The 16,473-nt window shown below is 39.1% G+C and overlaps 1 protein-coding gene across 2 annotated transcripts in view; it reads right to left on the bottom strand.

The window, feature by feature from the left end:
• The window catches only part of GSK3B (glycogen synthase kinase 3 beta), a 150,128-nt gene that overhangs the window by 55,537 nt on the left and 78,118 nt on the right, over positions 1–16,473 (bottom strand). For both annotated transcript variants that reach the window (XM_071433279.1, XM_071433280.1), the window contains exons 3-4: positions 13,522–13,605; positions 980–1,090 (exon numbers count right to left, since the gene is read on the bottom strand). In XM_071433279.1, the coding sequence (XP_071289380.1) occupies positions 980–1,090; positions 13,522–13,605 (195 nt within the window). The remainder of the gene's footprint in view (positions 1–979; positions 1,091–13,521; positions 13,606–16,473) is intronic.

Raw genomic sequence — 16,473 nt, 5'->3', positions numbered from 1 at the left:
TGCTTTCTTAAAAATCAGGTAAAAGTAATGCCTATTGCAGAGACATGCCATTTGCAATTTATGCATGTAGTTATGGCACAAAACTTCATTATTGAAATAATTACTGTTTGTAGCTTTCACCTTCGAAACTCTCATCTTCTTTCAACCAAATTGAATTTTTTTCTTAAGCCAGCCCTTACATTAAGCATTATACATTTAAGGAGGTGTCTGGAGAAGTCAATATGCATCAGGAAATTTTGTTGGTAATTTCCATTAAATATTATCTGTGTGCCATGTTAACAAGTTAATGCCATGTGAAAACATCATCATTCACTAATGTGTGGATTGTGCTCACCACAATATAGGAAACAGAACTATGAGGCCCCAGGTGGGTCCCATGTTGGACAGCAAATGAGAAATTTTATTTACTTTAACTCCTGTGTAAAAGATGTATACAACTTGAATAAGGTTTTGAAACTACAACTGCATACAAGCACCTTACCCCTTTTGAAGACATAAGCCAATGAGCTTCAAGCAGAAAGAAAAATGTGCCTTTCATGACCACAACAAAAGCACATGAACTCTTACTCATATGCCAGGAAAAGGGGAAGATACCAGATTAGAGAACATCCTCCTGACATCCTCTTTCAGTTCCTGACCTTTGTCCTCTTATGTCTTCACCATCTCAGGAAACTGAAAGCTGCTAATCTGGCTGGTCTCAGTCTCCATCCAAGCTGCATCAAAAACAAAACACTCCCCCCACACTCGGTATCCCCAACCCATTCCAAGATTTCTGTAAGGTCAGAAATTGGGAGTGTTTAAGTCTCAACCCTCTATTCTTCCTTCACAATAACAACAAGTAATTCTAAATTTTTTCCTTGCCTCAAGATCTATTTGCTTCTAGAAATTTCTGAAAATTTACTATTATGTCAGAAAAGAGTATCCATAGCGTATTTCTGTACTATCTTGCTTCACCTAACCACATCTGTAAGTTACCTACCTTGACATAAATCATAGGGAGTGTCTGTTTGGCCCGACTATAATGTCTGGCAACTCTGTATACTGTTTCAGGAACATAGTCCAGCACCAAGTTGAGGTACACCTCATCTTTCTGAAAGAGAATAAAGAAGAAAAACAAATCAGCACTAGATTTGAGGCATGAAGTATAATCAAAGTGTTCAGAGAAACCTAAAAGATGAGAAAGCTGTGGACATTTTAAGTCTCATCTTTACCATGGAACTATTTAGGCTTTGCACTTGTGCATTCATACTTTTGTCAAACTTATGTTTAAGGTCATGTTAATTGTTCTGGTCTCCTATGTAAGATATTTTCTGATTATAAATGGAGACAAGGATATAATTGTTCTGCCCAGTCAATATTTTCATTAGGAGAGTATTTCAAGGTAACATCTGCATAATTAGTTAAAACAGCCTATTAACTCATTAGTCCCTTACCTGCCAAAACCCAAGAAGTGCAAATTTAAAAGCTCAAAACTCAGCCCCCAACAACAACACATCAAAAAAGTTCAAACAACCTTCATCTTTTAGAAATGTTACTTTGATCTTACTGAATTCCCAGCTACTAAGAGATTAATACATATTAACCATTTGTATACAGTAAGCCAGTGTTAAAATTTGTAACCATTCTGTTTGCAGGTATTTCTATGTCCCAGTTATTTCCAACTTAAACATATGAACATATTCATACAAAAGAGAACAAGCCAAAACCAAAGTCTCAAGTATAATTTTTAATATCTAGGATTAAGTTAGAAGTTCATGTGAACATAACACAGAGAAACAACAAAAGTAGCCTTTGTTACAGAATAAAGTACCTTATTATACATTAGCAAAGGAAAGAAGGAACAAAGAGGACTTAAATGTCAAAGTACTATAATCATATAGTGCCTAACTGCAAAACTGAGAATTTTCAGCAGTGAAACAGGTCTTAAAGAGACTTCTGATATTTTAATGCAGCCTTCAGTGCAAAACCTACCAGAATTGTGAATACATCTAATGTTGGGGAGTGGGTAAAATCAATTAATTCAGCATAAAAAATTATTTTGAGAGCTAGTGAAGTAAGTAGAAGTAATCTCTCCTGTGCCTGTTATTTTATCACCTAGAACTTTCTATAGAGAAAGATAATACATGGAGAATTTATACAGACGGAAACAGCACAGAGCTCCCAGGTCTTCAACTGGAGGCCCTTGTCAGAAGATCCACTGGCTATCTATATCTTAACACCTGAACCTAAACCTCATCTAGCTACAGCAATTTAATACTACTCTACTGTGACTTGACCCACCACTCCAAGCACAGAGTGAGGTGTGCTTCTCTCACAGGGCTCTGCTGTCCTGCCACAGCAAAGAGCAGCAGTCTGGTACATGCTAACACACAGAGAAATACACACATTGAATACATATGCAGAGAACTGCTGGCTTTGTGTGTTTTTAAAGGCTCAGAATTCAAGAACTCTGCTCACCCTTATTTGACAATAAAGGCTAGGATTTTCAGGACATTTTAATAGCTCTTATCAATACCTCCTATTAGACCAAGTCACCTTGCATGGCCCTGCCTATGTTGTTCTTCCCTACAAAAAAAGCTCTTTTCTTAATATCATTGCTTAAATGACAGTGGCAATAGCACAGCACCAAGCAAATGACAATGGCCCACCAACTTGTATCTATCTGGTCTTATCATACTTCCCAAACATAGACAAGGAGCAGCCTCCAAGACCCTGCCTATGCTGGTGCTTCTCCCAGTGCCATCCCAGGAACTGGGAACAATAATGGGAAGGCTTCTGGGCACCAATCTGGGGAGAAGAAAATTTTTGAAATAGATGAGAAGGCACAACTACCAGCAGTGCAGAGGAAATACCAGACAGCTCTGGAACTCCACAGACGTGCAAATATATGCAAGGAAAAAAAAAAACCAACCAAAACCACTTGTATTTTAGCACTTTTCCTGCAGCAAGGCAAGTTCTTCTTTCCCTGACTCTCACTTCAAGCCAATAAAATTCATCCACCGCCTCTTCTTAGGTCAGAGCTTTCAAGGTTTAGTTATAAAATACCAAAAATAAATGTCCTAAAAAATTCAAAGTTAGCTTATGCTGGTAAGGCAATCTGTAAACCATGAGAGAAAACAGTCACATGAATATGAATGCTGTTTGCTTCAGTGTAGGTACAACCTGATGAATATGCTAAATGTCTGCCTCTCAGAGGATGGGAAAGTCTTACTGGTGACAAATCACTTCACCGAGTACTGCTACTGAGGTTGGTGACTTTGATCCAAATATTCATGTTTCATGTATCAAAAAGATTTACATGAGACATTAGAGGAAAAAAATGAGTAAAAATTAAATTATAGTGATTTTATAATCCTCTCATAATACAAACAAAAGGACGCATGTAAAACAGTAAAACATATGATCAGTAAATCCTGTCTACACTACTTCACAGCAGTGAGTTTTTAGAACAGAACTACTACAGAACTACTCTCTAGTTCATATAATCTTTGCTTTGCTTTCAGCGCCTCCATTTTTATTTCTAATTTTACAAGCTATTAAAAATGGGACCAATTCAATATCATGACACAAGCACAAAAAACCTTGAGGCATTTGCGTTTTTAGAGATGAAGGCTTCACTTTTGAGTTTTGATGTCATCCGCAGTACCTGAACAAACAGCGTGGGTTTTGTGTAGTGCTGCTCCTGTGTAAATGTGTATCACACAGAACAGAAAGGCACAAGAACACCTTCCCCCCCCCCCCCCCCCCCCCCCCATCAACTATCAAGTTTTGATGTACCACTTGAGGGACCCAGAACTCCAATATGCAGCTATAAATGCAAGGCTTATGCCATTGGCCATGTAAGTAGCGGCATACTCCACCCCTACCACACGCAACTGACTCCAGAGGTTCCCTTAATGACTGCTATAATGAATTAAAGACTATTCAAGTGTTTTGAGTGACATCCTCCTGATGTCATCTGGCACTGGTCTGATAAACATACACAAAAGAGTTCACATGAGCCCTGATCCTTCTCAGTGAGCATGAACTGGATGAAAATATCCAAGTTACCTGGATTCCCCTGAACAAGATTCAGGACAAGCTAGGAAGCAGTCATGGCCTGACAAGCTCTGAGCATGATGTAACCTGGTTTGCCTACCTCATGCATTCCTCCTAAACACATATTTTTCCAGTGACCCAGATGTATTGCAGTAGGAAACAGGGTTAGCTCAAAGAGCTTGCCAAATGAGGGCAACTGCTCGAGGATCAACTGGGACGATCAAGGCTTATCTTTCCATTACAGGGAGCCTCACCACATATTCCACAAGTGACTTGTTTCCATGCTGCTGTTTCAAAACTGCTGGTCTGGGAACAAAACAAGGTAACCTGACTGTCAGAAGCATGTCTGAAATTACCTACAGAGAACAGAAAAGACCAGAGAAGCTGCAGCATATGAAATACAGAAAGCAAACACAAGATGTCATTAAATAACTCACTTCTCCTTAAAGACCTTGAGCTTACTAGCCTTCTGTTGCAGGTCAAGTGTATTTTTATTCTCCTGTGCTTGCTGCTAAGATTATGACCATGTACAGTTCAAAATAAAAAAGAGGAAGGCAGAACACCAGATCCTGAAACCCAGAATCAGAAGTATTTCATTAGCATTTTGACTTCAGCAATGCAGCTCATGTACTAGCATAGAGTGCTAGAAGCTTTTTGTCACTTGGCACATGAATCCTCAGGTGACAAACACTGCTCCAAAACGAGACATAGCAAAATAATCAGTGCTTTGCCATTAAATTGCTCTGCACCTCTCAAGAAGCACTGCTTCACCTTGGTGGGAAATACTTAATGCAAGTAAATACTCATGCAACCTGTACCATAATAAGAGGCATGAGAAAGACTAGAACACAAGAGCCAAAACATTTTAGCAACTTCATTCTTTTTCTTGTGCCAGAAATTGGAGACAAAACAGGATGAAAGTACATGGGCATTACACACAATGTGGCTGAGGACTGAATAAAATTGAAAACATTGCCTTACTGACGAAGGAAAGGCTGGAGATGTCAAACTCCATTTTAAAACGCTTGTCTCTTTCAGTCCACAGAAGTAATCTGTTTAAAGCATCCTCCAGTTGTGCTTGAGGCCAATATAAAGAAACAGCTATTGAATTAAAATAAAGCAACGGCTGTTGAATTCAAAGATTCACTTTTCTAGATTGTTCCTTGCAGTGATAGTTAAAATATTGCTTCTCTGTGATCATCCCCTACCTTGACAAACCTCAAATTGATCCAAAGTGGTTCCTACAAGCTTTTGTTTTCATTTATCAGACACACTGCATTTCAACATACACATATAAAGCAGCAACCAATATTAAGCCAGTCACAGTCCAACTATTTCCCCTATTTACCACCATGATGATAGAAGCCAGGGAGGTCATATAGGCCAAACACCAAACTAACAGCAAAATGAAAATTCTTACTCTGATAATCTGTCAGCATCTAATAAGACATTGGAAGTATTCCTGAACTGTCAAGGCCTATGTGGAATCTAAGGAAAACTTCTCTGAACATCAAGTAGTAGGGTAAAAAGGTTAAGAAACTATTCTGGGTGCTCTTTCTTTAGGGTGACCCTATTTACTGCTCAGCATTTGGGAAAAGTGATGAACATGCTCATTTCAGTTTCATCTCCTGGCAAATCAGTAACAGTGTGACAGTGGTTCTGGTGTGGTTTGGGATGGGTTTTTGCTTGTTTTTGATGGACTCCACCTGATCAGCTGTATGAGCATAACTGAGAGGACATGAACAACACAGGAGTTTCTTAAGCTAACTTTGCATTAGGAGAAATAAATGTGGAATTGCACTCTGAAGAAAGTCACTTCATATGCCTACTCAAGCTAAATGCACACAGACAAGCAATGCACCTAAAATTAAGTAATATGCCTCCAAAATGTACTTCTCATTATTAAAATGACCCCAAGCCTTCAGTGTTAGGGCTGTATGAGGTAAATAAACCAATCAGTTTATCCAGGAGGATGTTTTATTTAGGATATGACAGCACCCCACTGATGATGTTTCAGAGGTAGGTGCTGCACGAAGCAGTTAGTGACAGGATGCAGCAATGCAAGGGTTCTGTCAGAAAGCACCTGAGGGATTTACCTTTGAGTTGGAAAGCAAGAAAATGCCTTTCAGCATTTCATGCAGACTATGCCTTTTTTGAGAGTGCATTATTTGAACACTGGAGTGTCAACATGAGGTAAAATACGCCCTTCATCCTGATGCAGGCATCTAGATTTAGACAATACACAAAGTCACAGTTTTTGCCCTAGATTCAGAAAAATGTTATTTTACTTTTCTTAAAGCCACAACCAGCACACACTTCACACTCCTTTATCAAGCACCATGACAGACCCACCTTCCTTATCTTGAAGGCTGACATTGTACATTAAGGATACAAAGACTTTGGATACACTTTCAAAGACAAAGCAAAAATTTGCAGCCTTTCTACTCTAACTACTGAGTAGACATGATACTCAAGAAATATTTGAAAATGCAAAATATTTGCGAGCTGACCTTATTTGTATGAAGGAATGGTGACATCCAGTGGCCACGTGTGCCTGTTTTTACTTGCAGTTTACAACCACATCTATTTCAAAACAGAGCTTTGGCTGCCACCAAAGAAAAGGGAGTGTAAGCCTAGAGATACAGTTGCAGTTTCACACAGATAAATGCAGGGGTGTAAGAACAGTTAAGACTCAACTTCAGTGTTCAGAAAGATACCAATACTTTCTAATACTACTGCAAATATTGGGCAAAGTATCTTCTTTTCTAATCCCTCGCTCTTCATGACTGAGTTTGAGAACTGAGATCTGTACCAGAAGTTCTGTTCCTATGCCTACATGCCAAAATTAGCAAACTGCTCTTCAGCAAAACACAGTCATGTTAGGTAGGTATGAACTACCAAGTGGGTAAGCTGTGATGGCAACATAAGGCCAGAGGTCAACCCTCCCAATAAAATAAGTATTTAAGAAATTAGTATTTAACAACTTTCTTGGGTGTTGTCTGAAGCCAGCTGGTTTATATTATCTACCTTTGATCACTGAAAGAGTAGAGGTTCTTAGGTGATGCACTAAGACATTCTTTATTAGAAGAAAAAAAAAGACATTTTCTGACCTGTCTTCCCCTCTAAAGAGCAGCTACTGTGAAGGAAAAGGTCACACATTAAAATAATTTGGGAATCCCTGATGATTGTTGTTTATTTTATGCCCTGTGAATTCCTTAAGCTTGTACATGTACTTCCAAGGCGAATTTCTATGAAGTTGGAAACATCTGCCCAACATCTCGAAGGCGGGACTGAGCTATCCTTTTTGACATAAGTCATCTGGGGCTATTTGAACCCCAACTCCCAAACAGGGACTCACTGTGCCATAAACTGTTGCCATAGGTCTGCTGGAAGATGAAAATGAACAGATGATGTTTGAATCACTGGACTGTCCTGCACACCTTATGATGAAACAAAAAGCAGAGTCTTTGGAGATCCACCTGTTTTCTTGACTGTTCACTACCTTCCAGAGTGAGTATGAATTTCTGAATCAGGATACATCCATGACAAAAAGCTAGACAAGACAATACACAATCATGGTTCAAACTACATGTCTGCCTCAAGACAAACACCACAAGCTGCCTTCCTAATGACCATCCAACACTGGGAAGATGAGAGCAGGAGCTAGAGCTGGCAGAGGAATGACTCAAGAACAGAAGAGCGACCAACCAGATGCACTGGATGGCTCACTGGCCTAGAGAGAAATCTCTGAGCTTCCTATTTTCACTGCATGCACCTCCCACACTAAGGATCTAGCCACTGCTGCCTACTCCACTCTTGTGAAGCCCTACCACAGGCAGACAAAACTGCTATTTCTAATAACAAAACCCACTCAAAACCAGAAACTGCTCAGAACTACAACGAAGGAAATTCCCAGCCTGTTGCGAATCCTAACAGCAGTAACTGATAATCATTATATGATGACTGCTGCCCTTTTTGAAATGAGCTTGGCAGTCCTCAGGCAAGGATTACAGAGATACCAACATCACAAAACTCCTCATAATTGGCATTAATTGCTTCTTTGTTGACAACACACAAGATCTGCCAGGGACTGGATGAATGCTAGTTACTAAATTCATCTCTAGTGATGGCCCTTCAGCACATTACTAGGCTGGTGCAAAACATTCACATAGACTATCAGAGCAAAATTGGGCTCAAGGCTCTTGTAATTGCCCTTTTTATGCAGTAACTTCTTTTTATTTTTTCTTTTAAGTTCAATTAAGAAACCAAATAGTTCTCATTTTAACAGGAACAGAATGCATGGTTCTTACATGAGGACTCATCTGAACACTCCTGCAAGAAATAATGGTGATGTTCATGCCTCTCTGAAGGGGAAGGATATGACAGGGATTTAACTTGCAAATGAGACAATTGCCCTCTTCTTCCAAACTTCTTCATTGCCGTTTAATCCAGTGCTGCCAAAGCCCACGAGATCGTGCACAGAAGCTTATAGATGCAGCTCAACATGTATCTCCTGCATGTTTATTTTAAACTTCAGCCTAAGTCTATGGGAGTAAATTTCCATCCTGAGTCTTCATGGACTTCTGGCTACATGCCCTTATAGCTAAGGCTAAATAAGACTTGACATCAATTAGAGCATGCAGAAGGGCCAGCTCAGCCTCCAAAAGTGTCAGCATATTGCCTGTTTGTGATCTCTCTGTGCTTCCATTTTTGCTTTGACTCCTCTGAATACTAAGCCACCTTAAGAAGGAAAAACTAAAGGACACAACCACAGGTGCAATTACTCAACAAAAATTGTATTTACTTTGATTTGATGCAGAAACAAATCACTTCAGTAACTTTTCATCCTCTTTTGGACAAAGGTATGGATCAAGCAGTCTATTCAACACTCTAAAGTATCCATACAAGAAAAACTGACAGTTACAAAATGCCACAAAGTTCTAACCAGAAATAGAGAGGGATAAAAAAGGCAGAATTAGGAACTTATTTCAGGTTTTACACAGCTGAGTAATTTTACTTGACAGCCACTGATTTAAGAAGTTAGGTCATTCTATAAAACATCAGGGAATACTCCTAGCAAAGGAGTCGAAGGAATAATTTCCTATATTTATGCTTGCCCTGCCTTGGAACATGGCTTGAAAGGTTCTCAGCAGAATTAGGCTAGAAAGGACAGGTGGCAAGACCATCCCCCCCACAAAAGTAAATCAAGACCTACATTTTTGTATCATGCTAAATGTAAAGCAGTTCCTGAAATTAAGGAAATGTAGCAAAAATCAACCCTGAAATATATGCCTTCCTAATACTGTCTGATGTGCAGTGGAAAGCTGACAGAAAAACCAGGCATCTTGTTCAAGATCTTATCCTAAGGCATAATACCAAAGCTATCAAACAGTGGAGCTGGGTAGACCTAAAATCCTGCTCATTTTCTCTAAGAATTACCTAGAAAACTATAAATCACAGAAATACAGCATGGAAAAGTCTTGTGACTACTTTCAGAAGAAGAAGCTTTCATACACCATTCAACCCATTATTTGGTTGTATTTTCTTTCCGTCTGGCTCATTCCACCAGATATAATTACACATTTTAGATTACTGAAAAGCACATTACAGCTATGGAAGTCAGTGCCCTGCTATCAGATATCTCATACAGCCTCAAAATAAGAAAAAGTCAGAATCTACTCTGACAAATTCATTAAGGAAGTGGCTTTTGAAAAAACTGGTTATCCAACAGGTCTGACAAATGTCTGTAAACTTTCAAAAAGAATGAATGGAGGAGGAAAGAGCTTATAGAAGCAACTTGAATGCCAAGCCTGTCAACTGTCATCTTAATATAAATTATGTACCTTCTCTGAGCTCTTTTAGACTAGAAATTATTAGTCAAACATAATTAATGCTTAGTACTCAGAACAACTTTTTATATCTATATATATACATAACGGTATAACTATGTGTGCATGTGTATATATATATACACACATACACTTTGCTATATAAAGGCAATATAAATTCAAAGATGCTCAGGCAAGAGGGAGTCACTCAGTCACAGAAAAGAAAGGAGAAGAAATCAGTCAAAGCCATGTTTGATACATGATTTTTCATGCTGCTAAGGCTTTATGGCTTTTGTCAAAAGAAGGAAAGAAGTTTAAGCAAATGGGAGACATAAAAAGGAGAGTTCATCACAAGAAAAAAGAAAAGATAGGGAGCTCAAACCCTTCAACCAGTTCCACACAGCCTGCAGAAACAGCTAATGGAGAGCTCCAAATCTCTACTTTTACAAAGTAGAGCTACAACTTGGACACAGCTAAAGAATGGTTGTACCAGCAAGTGTTTTTTAGACTTGTTTTTCTATTTGATACTTTTCCAGTTTTCCAATCAAGAATGAAACTTCCCGTTTTGCTAGAATGAAGCCAGTTCTAAGGTTCCTCAGTGTCTAAAAATACCTAGCAATTGAAATGAACTGAAGTGATTGTTAGGCTCATGTATTTCAAAGAGTGCCAGTCTGACTAGATATGGAGAAATCCTTTGAAGTATATCTAAATTAAGTCAGATTTAAGCTTCTTGAAAATCCCCCCCGCCAAAAAAACCCAACAACAACAAAAAACTCAACCCAACAAAACAAAAACAACAACAACAAAAACAAAAAAAGCCCCCACAAAACAAACAGAAAAACCAAACCAGCTAACAAAAAAAACCCAAACCCATCCAGAAAGAGAAGTCTCTGGGCTTAGGGATGCTGGTGTCAAGCACCAGGGAAGAAGGGAGAAGTCCAAGCAACATGGACAGATGGAGTATACAGTGGCATAAAAACATTTATGCAAAAGAATGCTTGATGTATTTAAGTATCAAAATGTAATTAATGAGATCAGCAGTATAGGAGTTACCTCTGAGACTTTCCCATTGCTGCTAGACGTGAGTTAATTATCACAAACACAGATTAATGGCAGAGGATCATCAAGTTCTTCACAAAGAGTGTCAACAATTGCAAGCCCAACTCATCACTACATTTTCTGCTATACAATTCCTGGATTTTTATATTACTCTTCCCATTGGACTTGCCTTCAATAATCAGTTTATATAAACCTGTGGGGGGACATACCATCTGTATCTGCAACTGCTTCCTAAACATCCTTCCTGGTTAGCAGATGGGACATTACACTTTTCTCGTTTTCCACCCCACAGACAGTGTGATTATGAGGGAAATATGAAGGAAAAGATGCTATTGCTTCCCAAAACTGACAAAAGCATGATAAGAAACGTTCTCCTTCCTTCCCACATCAACTTGAGAACACCAACCTGCTTCTGTCTAGAGCTTTTCCCAAACAAACTCCAGCCCCTTCCCTCCTAGCAGAGAACCAGTCTGCTACAAGGCAAGAACAGCAGCCTGTTATACCCCAGAGTCCAAGGAGGAAAAGCTGTGGCAAGCTGCTATGCTAACACTCAGCTTGTGTTTGCTACAGCTTCTTCTGCAGGTGTTTCCTGAGAGCTGCAAGAATGGGCAGGAGTCACGCACGCCATCACAGAGTTATCTTCACATGCTGTCACCTACATGGAAATACTTGCAAGCCAATTATATGTCATTTTGTATTGAACTGCAAGAGACCCTGCAACCTGAACTGCAGCATTACACTGCTCATGTTCTGCTGGGTGTGTGCTGGCTCCAGGGACTGCTTCCCATTTGTCCTATTTTGCAACAGGGTAGCAGTGGGGATCTCAAAGGCACAGAGCAGAGGCATGAAGACCAAGGAGCAGAAAGTGCTGCTAAAAATCAGCCACGAGGAGTTGAAACAGCAGAATGGAAAATCCAGTCTCAAGCTCAATTTCATTTAAAGATTTCCAAAAGAGTTTTTCTCAAGTTACTGTTACACAAAAGCTCCTGGGACAGTGTTCTGAGCAGTTTTAACATTCCACTGTTTGCAGGAGGTTTTTGAAAGCCATTAGATAAGGCAGCTGTCTCATCTGTCCAGGAAATTCTACTTCACTCAAGTTACAAGGTGTTTTAAAAATCACAAGCAAACCACCAACAAAAAATCCCAAACCCAAGCCCTCCTTCACAGCATTTTCTTTTTTGTACTCATGCTGCTTGAAGCATTTCTGTTTACGAACAAACTACAGCTTAAAAAAACAACACTGCACTACCAACAAAACATATACAGCTGAAAATGCTTGTTAGCATCATCCAAGAGTGAGGAAGGAAAGGGAAGGTTGATTAAAAAAATTAAACCCTAAATTATATTTCTTCTTGAATGCTGTAGTTTTGCAGGCTCTCTATAGACACAGGCAAGATACAGGGCCAGGTCCCCCCACAAAACACCTCTCAGGTAACAGCAGATCTCCTCCAATTATTCCCCTGTGCACAGCACAAGACAAAAGCAACTTATCCTGGAGACGTCAGCTCCTTTTCTGGCTCCAAAGACCATGAAAGGGGTGGGCTGCCTCTCCCAGTCTGCTGACCCACTTCATGAACCTGCAGTTAACAGCCTGCCAGTAGCTATCAGCTCTCATACACAGCCCTTTATAGCTCTGTGGACAAGTGTATCACCATCTGAAGACAGCTAAGGATGCAATCTGCCTTAAAAATGAAAAAATGGCAGCATTTCTATAAATTACATAAATATTTGATATATAGAAAGATCAGAGAAAATTCAGAAGGTCATCTAGCACATTTCCCAACCTCACAGCTTTCATTAACTCCCACACAGACCACAATGACTTCGCTTTTACTCCGTGGATGATCCTGCTTTAAGGATAAGGTTGGATCAGGTGTCATTTTGAGTCCATTTCATCCTGAATTCTCATATGATTTGTAAAATGCTGATACATACTTAGATAAGGAATACATTTATAATTTCACATTAAAACTAAACTCTGTAACCCCTTCTCAAAAAAACCAAGGAACTTTTAAACCTGGACTGAACGAAAACAAATGTGAGTATCTACTTCTTGAGAGTTATTAAATCCAGCTATTCGCTCTTTCTTCTGAAGCACAAACATTCTGACAATTGATACAATCACATGATCATACATTACTCTTTCCTCAGGCTCTGAAACTCAGCCTGCACCTGGAAGAGATGCACAAGGAAGGGGGGCAGAAGCATACAAAGACTGGTTCTGGGAAAAGTCACATAAATGCTTTATATCTAAAATGCTTAACAGTGAATCCTAGAAAACACATATATCTGCACAGATAGAAAGGTAGTGCTAGAACACATAAAGCCCAGCTGTGATCCACTAGATTAAGAAAGAGGCAGTGCATATGCAAATCTATGGCAGCCTTGCTGTATTTTTAGTGTAACACTACTCCTTATGGACCACACACTTCTATACGGAAAAACATCTGGTCCACTATGACCTGCTGGGCACCATTTTAGAGTTTGCTCAGTAGTAAATGTCTGATATCTTCACAATTCTGTCTCCATACATTCAGACAGTCCAGTTATACCCCAGACAGTTACCAGGATGCATTCCTTTGATTTTTGTTCTTACCTTCTCTCCACTAGAGTAGAAGAAATAACGCAATCGGACAATGTTACAATGATCCAATTTTCTCATAATCTGGAGCTCTCTGTTCTGAAACAGGAGAAAAGCAAACCATTAGAAAAACTTTCTGTGGAAAAGGTAAGGTACCATCGTGAACACTTTAACATACAGATACAGAAGTTGACAAACCAAAGAACAAGTAAGTTGGAAATGCAACAGCTTTCACATGTTAGTATTAGTATTTATTGCAATTGCTTTATTACTGAGAATATTGCCACCTTTGACTACATTTTCTCTCTAAAATAAACATCCAAAAATGCAACACGTAATTCCTATCTGCTTTCCTAAGAATTACCTATTTGCATTATCAAAGGGTCAGTGGTAAAAGGCAAGAAGACATTAACTTTTTTTCCTCTGATCTTATAATACTACAATATATCAACCAGAAGGATAGGAAGCCTATCCCATTTGAATACTGTAAAAATAATGCAAACATTGTCAAAGCAAACAACATTTTCACCTATATGCCTCTACAGTGCAAGAGAGGTTTGTAATAAAAGATCCTTTCCTCTGCCATTCTTTTTGCAATACCAACATAAAGCACCTGAAATTGATTAGGTAACTCAATTTCCACTTTTGTTCAACCAAGGTTAAACCAGTTTAGACAAACAGAATAATAGCATCATTTTCCTATTTTATATCCACCTGAAAAAGCTGTTAAAATAAAATCAGTTCATAACATGCAAGATAAACTGGGAAATTTACTACAATATCCGTTGCATAAATAATGCCTGAACAAATGAAGGATCTTGCAGCCTAGCAGGTAAAAAAAAAAAAAAAAGTTTTGAAATGCAGGTAGGAGTAAAAACAAGCAAGTAAAATTAGCACAGCTATGTTTGTGACACTTCATTCCACAGCTGTTGCTACAATACTTCTTTCCTCTAGTCACATTTACACATCGCTGTTTTTCCCTTCTCAATTAATACGCAATCTGCAGCTACAGAAATAGAAGGTATTCCATTTTTGACTTTGACCGTGGGATTGCTAATCATATATCCTAAAAGAGCAAGAGCTAATACACTAGACTAATCCATGCTCTTTACTAGCATCATTAACTCTGGCCAAGTTCAGGAATATTTGGGAAGAGAACTCTTTAGCCACCACACATTTTCACACTTAAACGCACAAAGCCAACACCCACTTTGTGCAGTGCTGCTGTCAAAACAATGATTTCAGATTCTGTGTTATCAGAGGGTCACATACGGTGTCTGTCACTACAATTAATTACTAAGGAACTCCACAAGAACCACTCAGAGCTTCTAATGTGAACATGCCTACAAACTCTGCTTTTAATTCCTCTAAGCCATGCAGCCTTAAAAAAGGAAGTGCTACATAAGATGCAGTACCATTAATCCTATCAACCCTGCCACCCGCTGACTGAAAAAATACTTCAGTATTAGGCAGCTCTTTACAAACACGAGTGACATCTCACACAGTTATCAGGTGGCAATTACCCAGCCAGTGGTTAAGGAGAAAGCAAGTCCCTCCCTGAGCCTCCTTGGCCTCTGAGCTGATTAAAGCCTAAGATCATTCAGTACATAACAAGACAGGCCTGTTCTATACTGCAAGGTGAGGAGAGAAAGTAAGAAGAAGCAAGGAGAGAGGTTTTCATGTAGCTCCTGAAATCTTATGGTGTGAATTTGTGAAAAAGGAGTACAGGCTTCACCACATCACCTTGACAATATGCCTCACATCTCACAGAGTAAAGCGTTCTCCTGGTAGGAACAGGAGCTCACATATTCTCCACTTACTCATTCTTTATTAAATCCAATTTAAAAAAAAGTTAATTTTGGCAGTCATGGCTGGGATTCCTGTGCTGCATAGCACAATTTGAACTTCAGATCAACAGAATCCCCTCCTCTTTCTTGTCCAAACCACTGCTGGCCATGGAGTATCTCCCTGGACCTTACAACATGGGGCAGATTTCAATTAATGAGTGAAAGCAAGGATGGGTCGAGATCCCATTGATTACAGAATCACCTATTATGACAGAAAATTAATTTCTCATGTTGCCTTTTACAGCATTTTACTATAGGACTAAACCTAACACTGCAGGTTCACTTCAACCAAATTCCACCAGCACTTCATAGCCCAATATATGGCAAGTCATTTGTTTTTCCCTTTCTCCTACTGACTGTGAGATGGGAATCATACCTTTTATCTCATGGATTTACTGGAAGAAACATAAATATGCTAAGCATTAATGTGCAAATATTATTTTGGTAATATCTCTACTAGCTTCTTAAAATACCCGTACATACTCCAAGTCAGGTTATTGCTTCGTGTTCTTTAGATAGGGTGTACGTGCTGATTGGATACACTGGAAAAAAGAAATCAGCAAAAGTTATTCTAATGCTAGGCTGAAGTTATATTTATACTCTGGTATCTCATCCTAGCACAAGCACAGTTTCTGCCTACTGTGATGCCTTCCACTTTGATCCATCTCCTTCGGCTCTCATCCTGACCATCTGCTGCAGCTGCACAAAGAGTGTTTCAAGAGGTGTTAATATCAGGGATAAGTCATAAACCAGTTACACAGTAACCTATATCTTGCATCCTGTGACTAGGCAGAAGGAAACATATCTAAACTGCAATCTTAGCCAAACAGTCACCTCAGCTATCTTAAAACAAAACTGATTTCTAATCACCACTCCCTGGTGAAGTTAAAACTGGAAATACTTGAACAATTGCAAAGCTCAAATTTGATATGGCAGTGGAACAGCTACTGATGTTCATGTTTGAGAATTACATTTTTTTCAGATAGAATGTTTCAAGTAGTCTCACTTTACCGTATACTTCCAGGTATACATTTTAAATAAGTAACAGCCTTTTCACATTAAGATGTGGGCTATTAAATACCAGTGCAGAATTGCATGGAGAGGAAGAGGAAATATCAGA

This window comes from Agelaius tricolor, unplaced genomic scaffold, assembly GCF_023055355.1.
Source record: "Agelaius tricolor isolate 1412-34295 unplaced genomic scaffold, bAgeTri1.0.p SCAF_9, whole genome shotgun sequence".
Taxonomy (NCBI): domain Eukaryota; kingdom Metazoa; phylum Chordata; class Aves; order Passeriformes; family Icteridae; genus Agelaius; species Agelaius tricolor.
The sequence above is the reverse complement of the archived record's forward strand: the minus strand, read 5'-3'. Positions and strand labels throughout refer to the sequence as shown.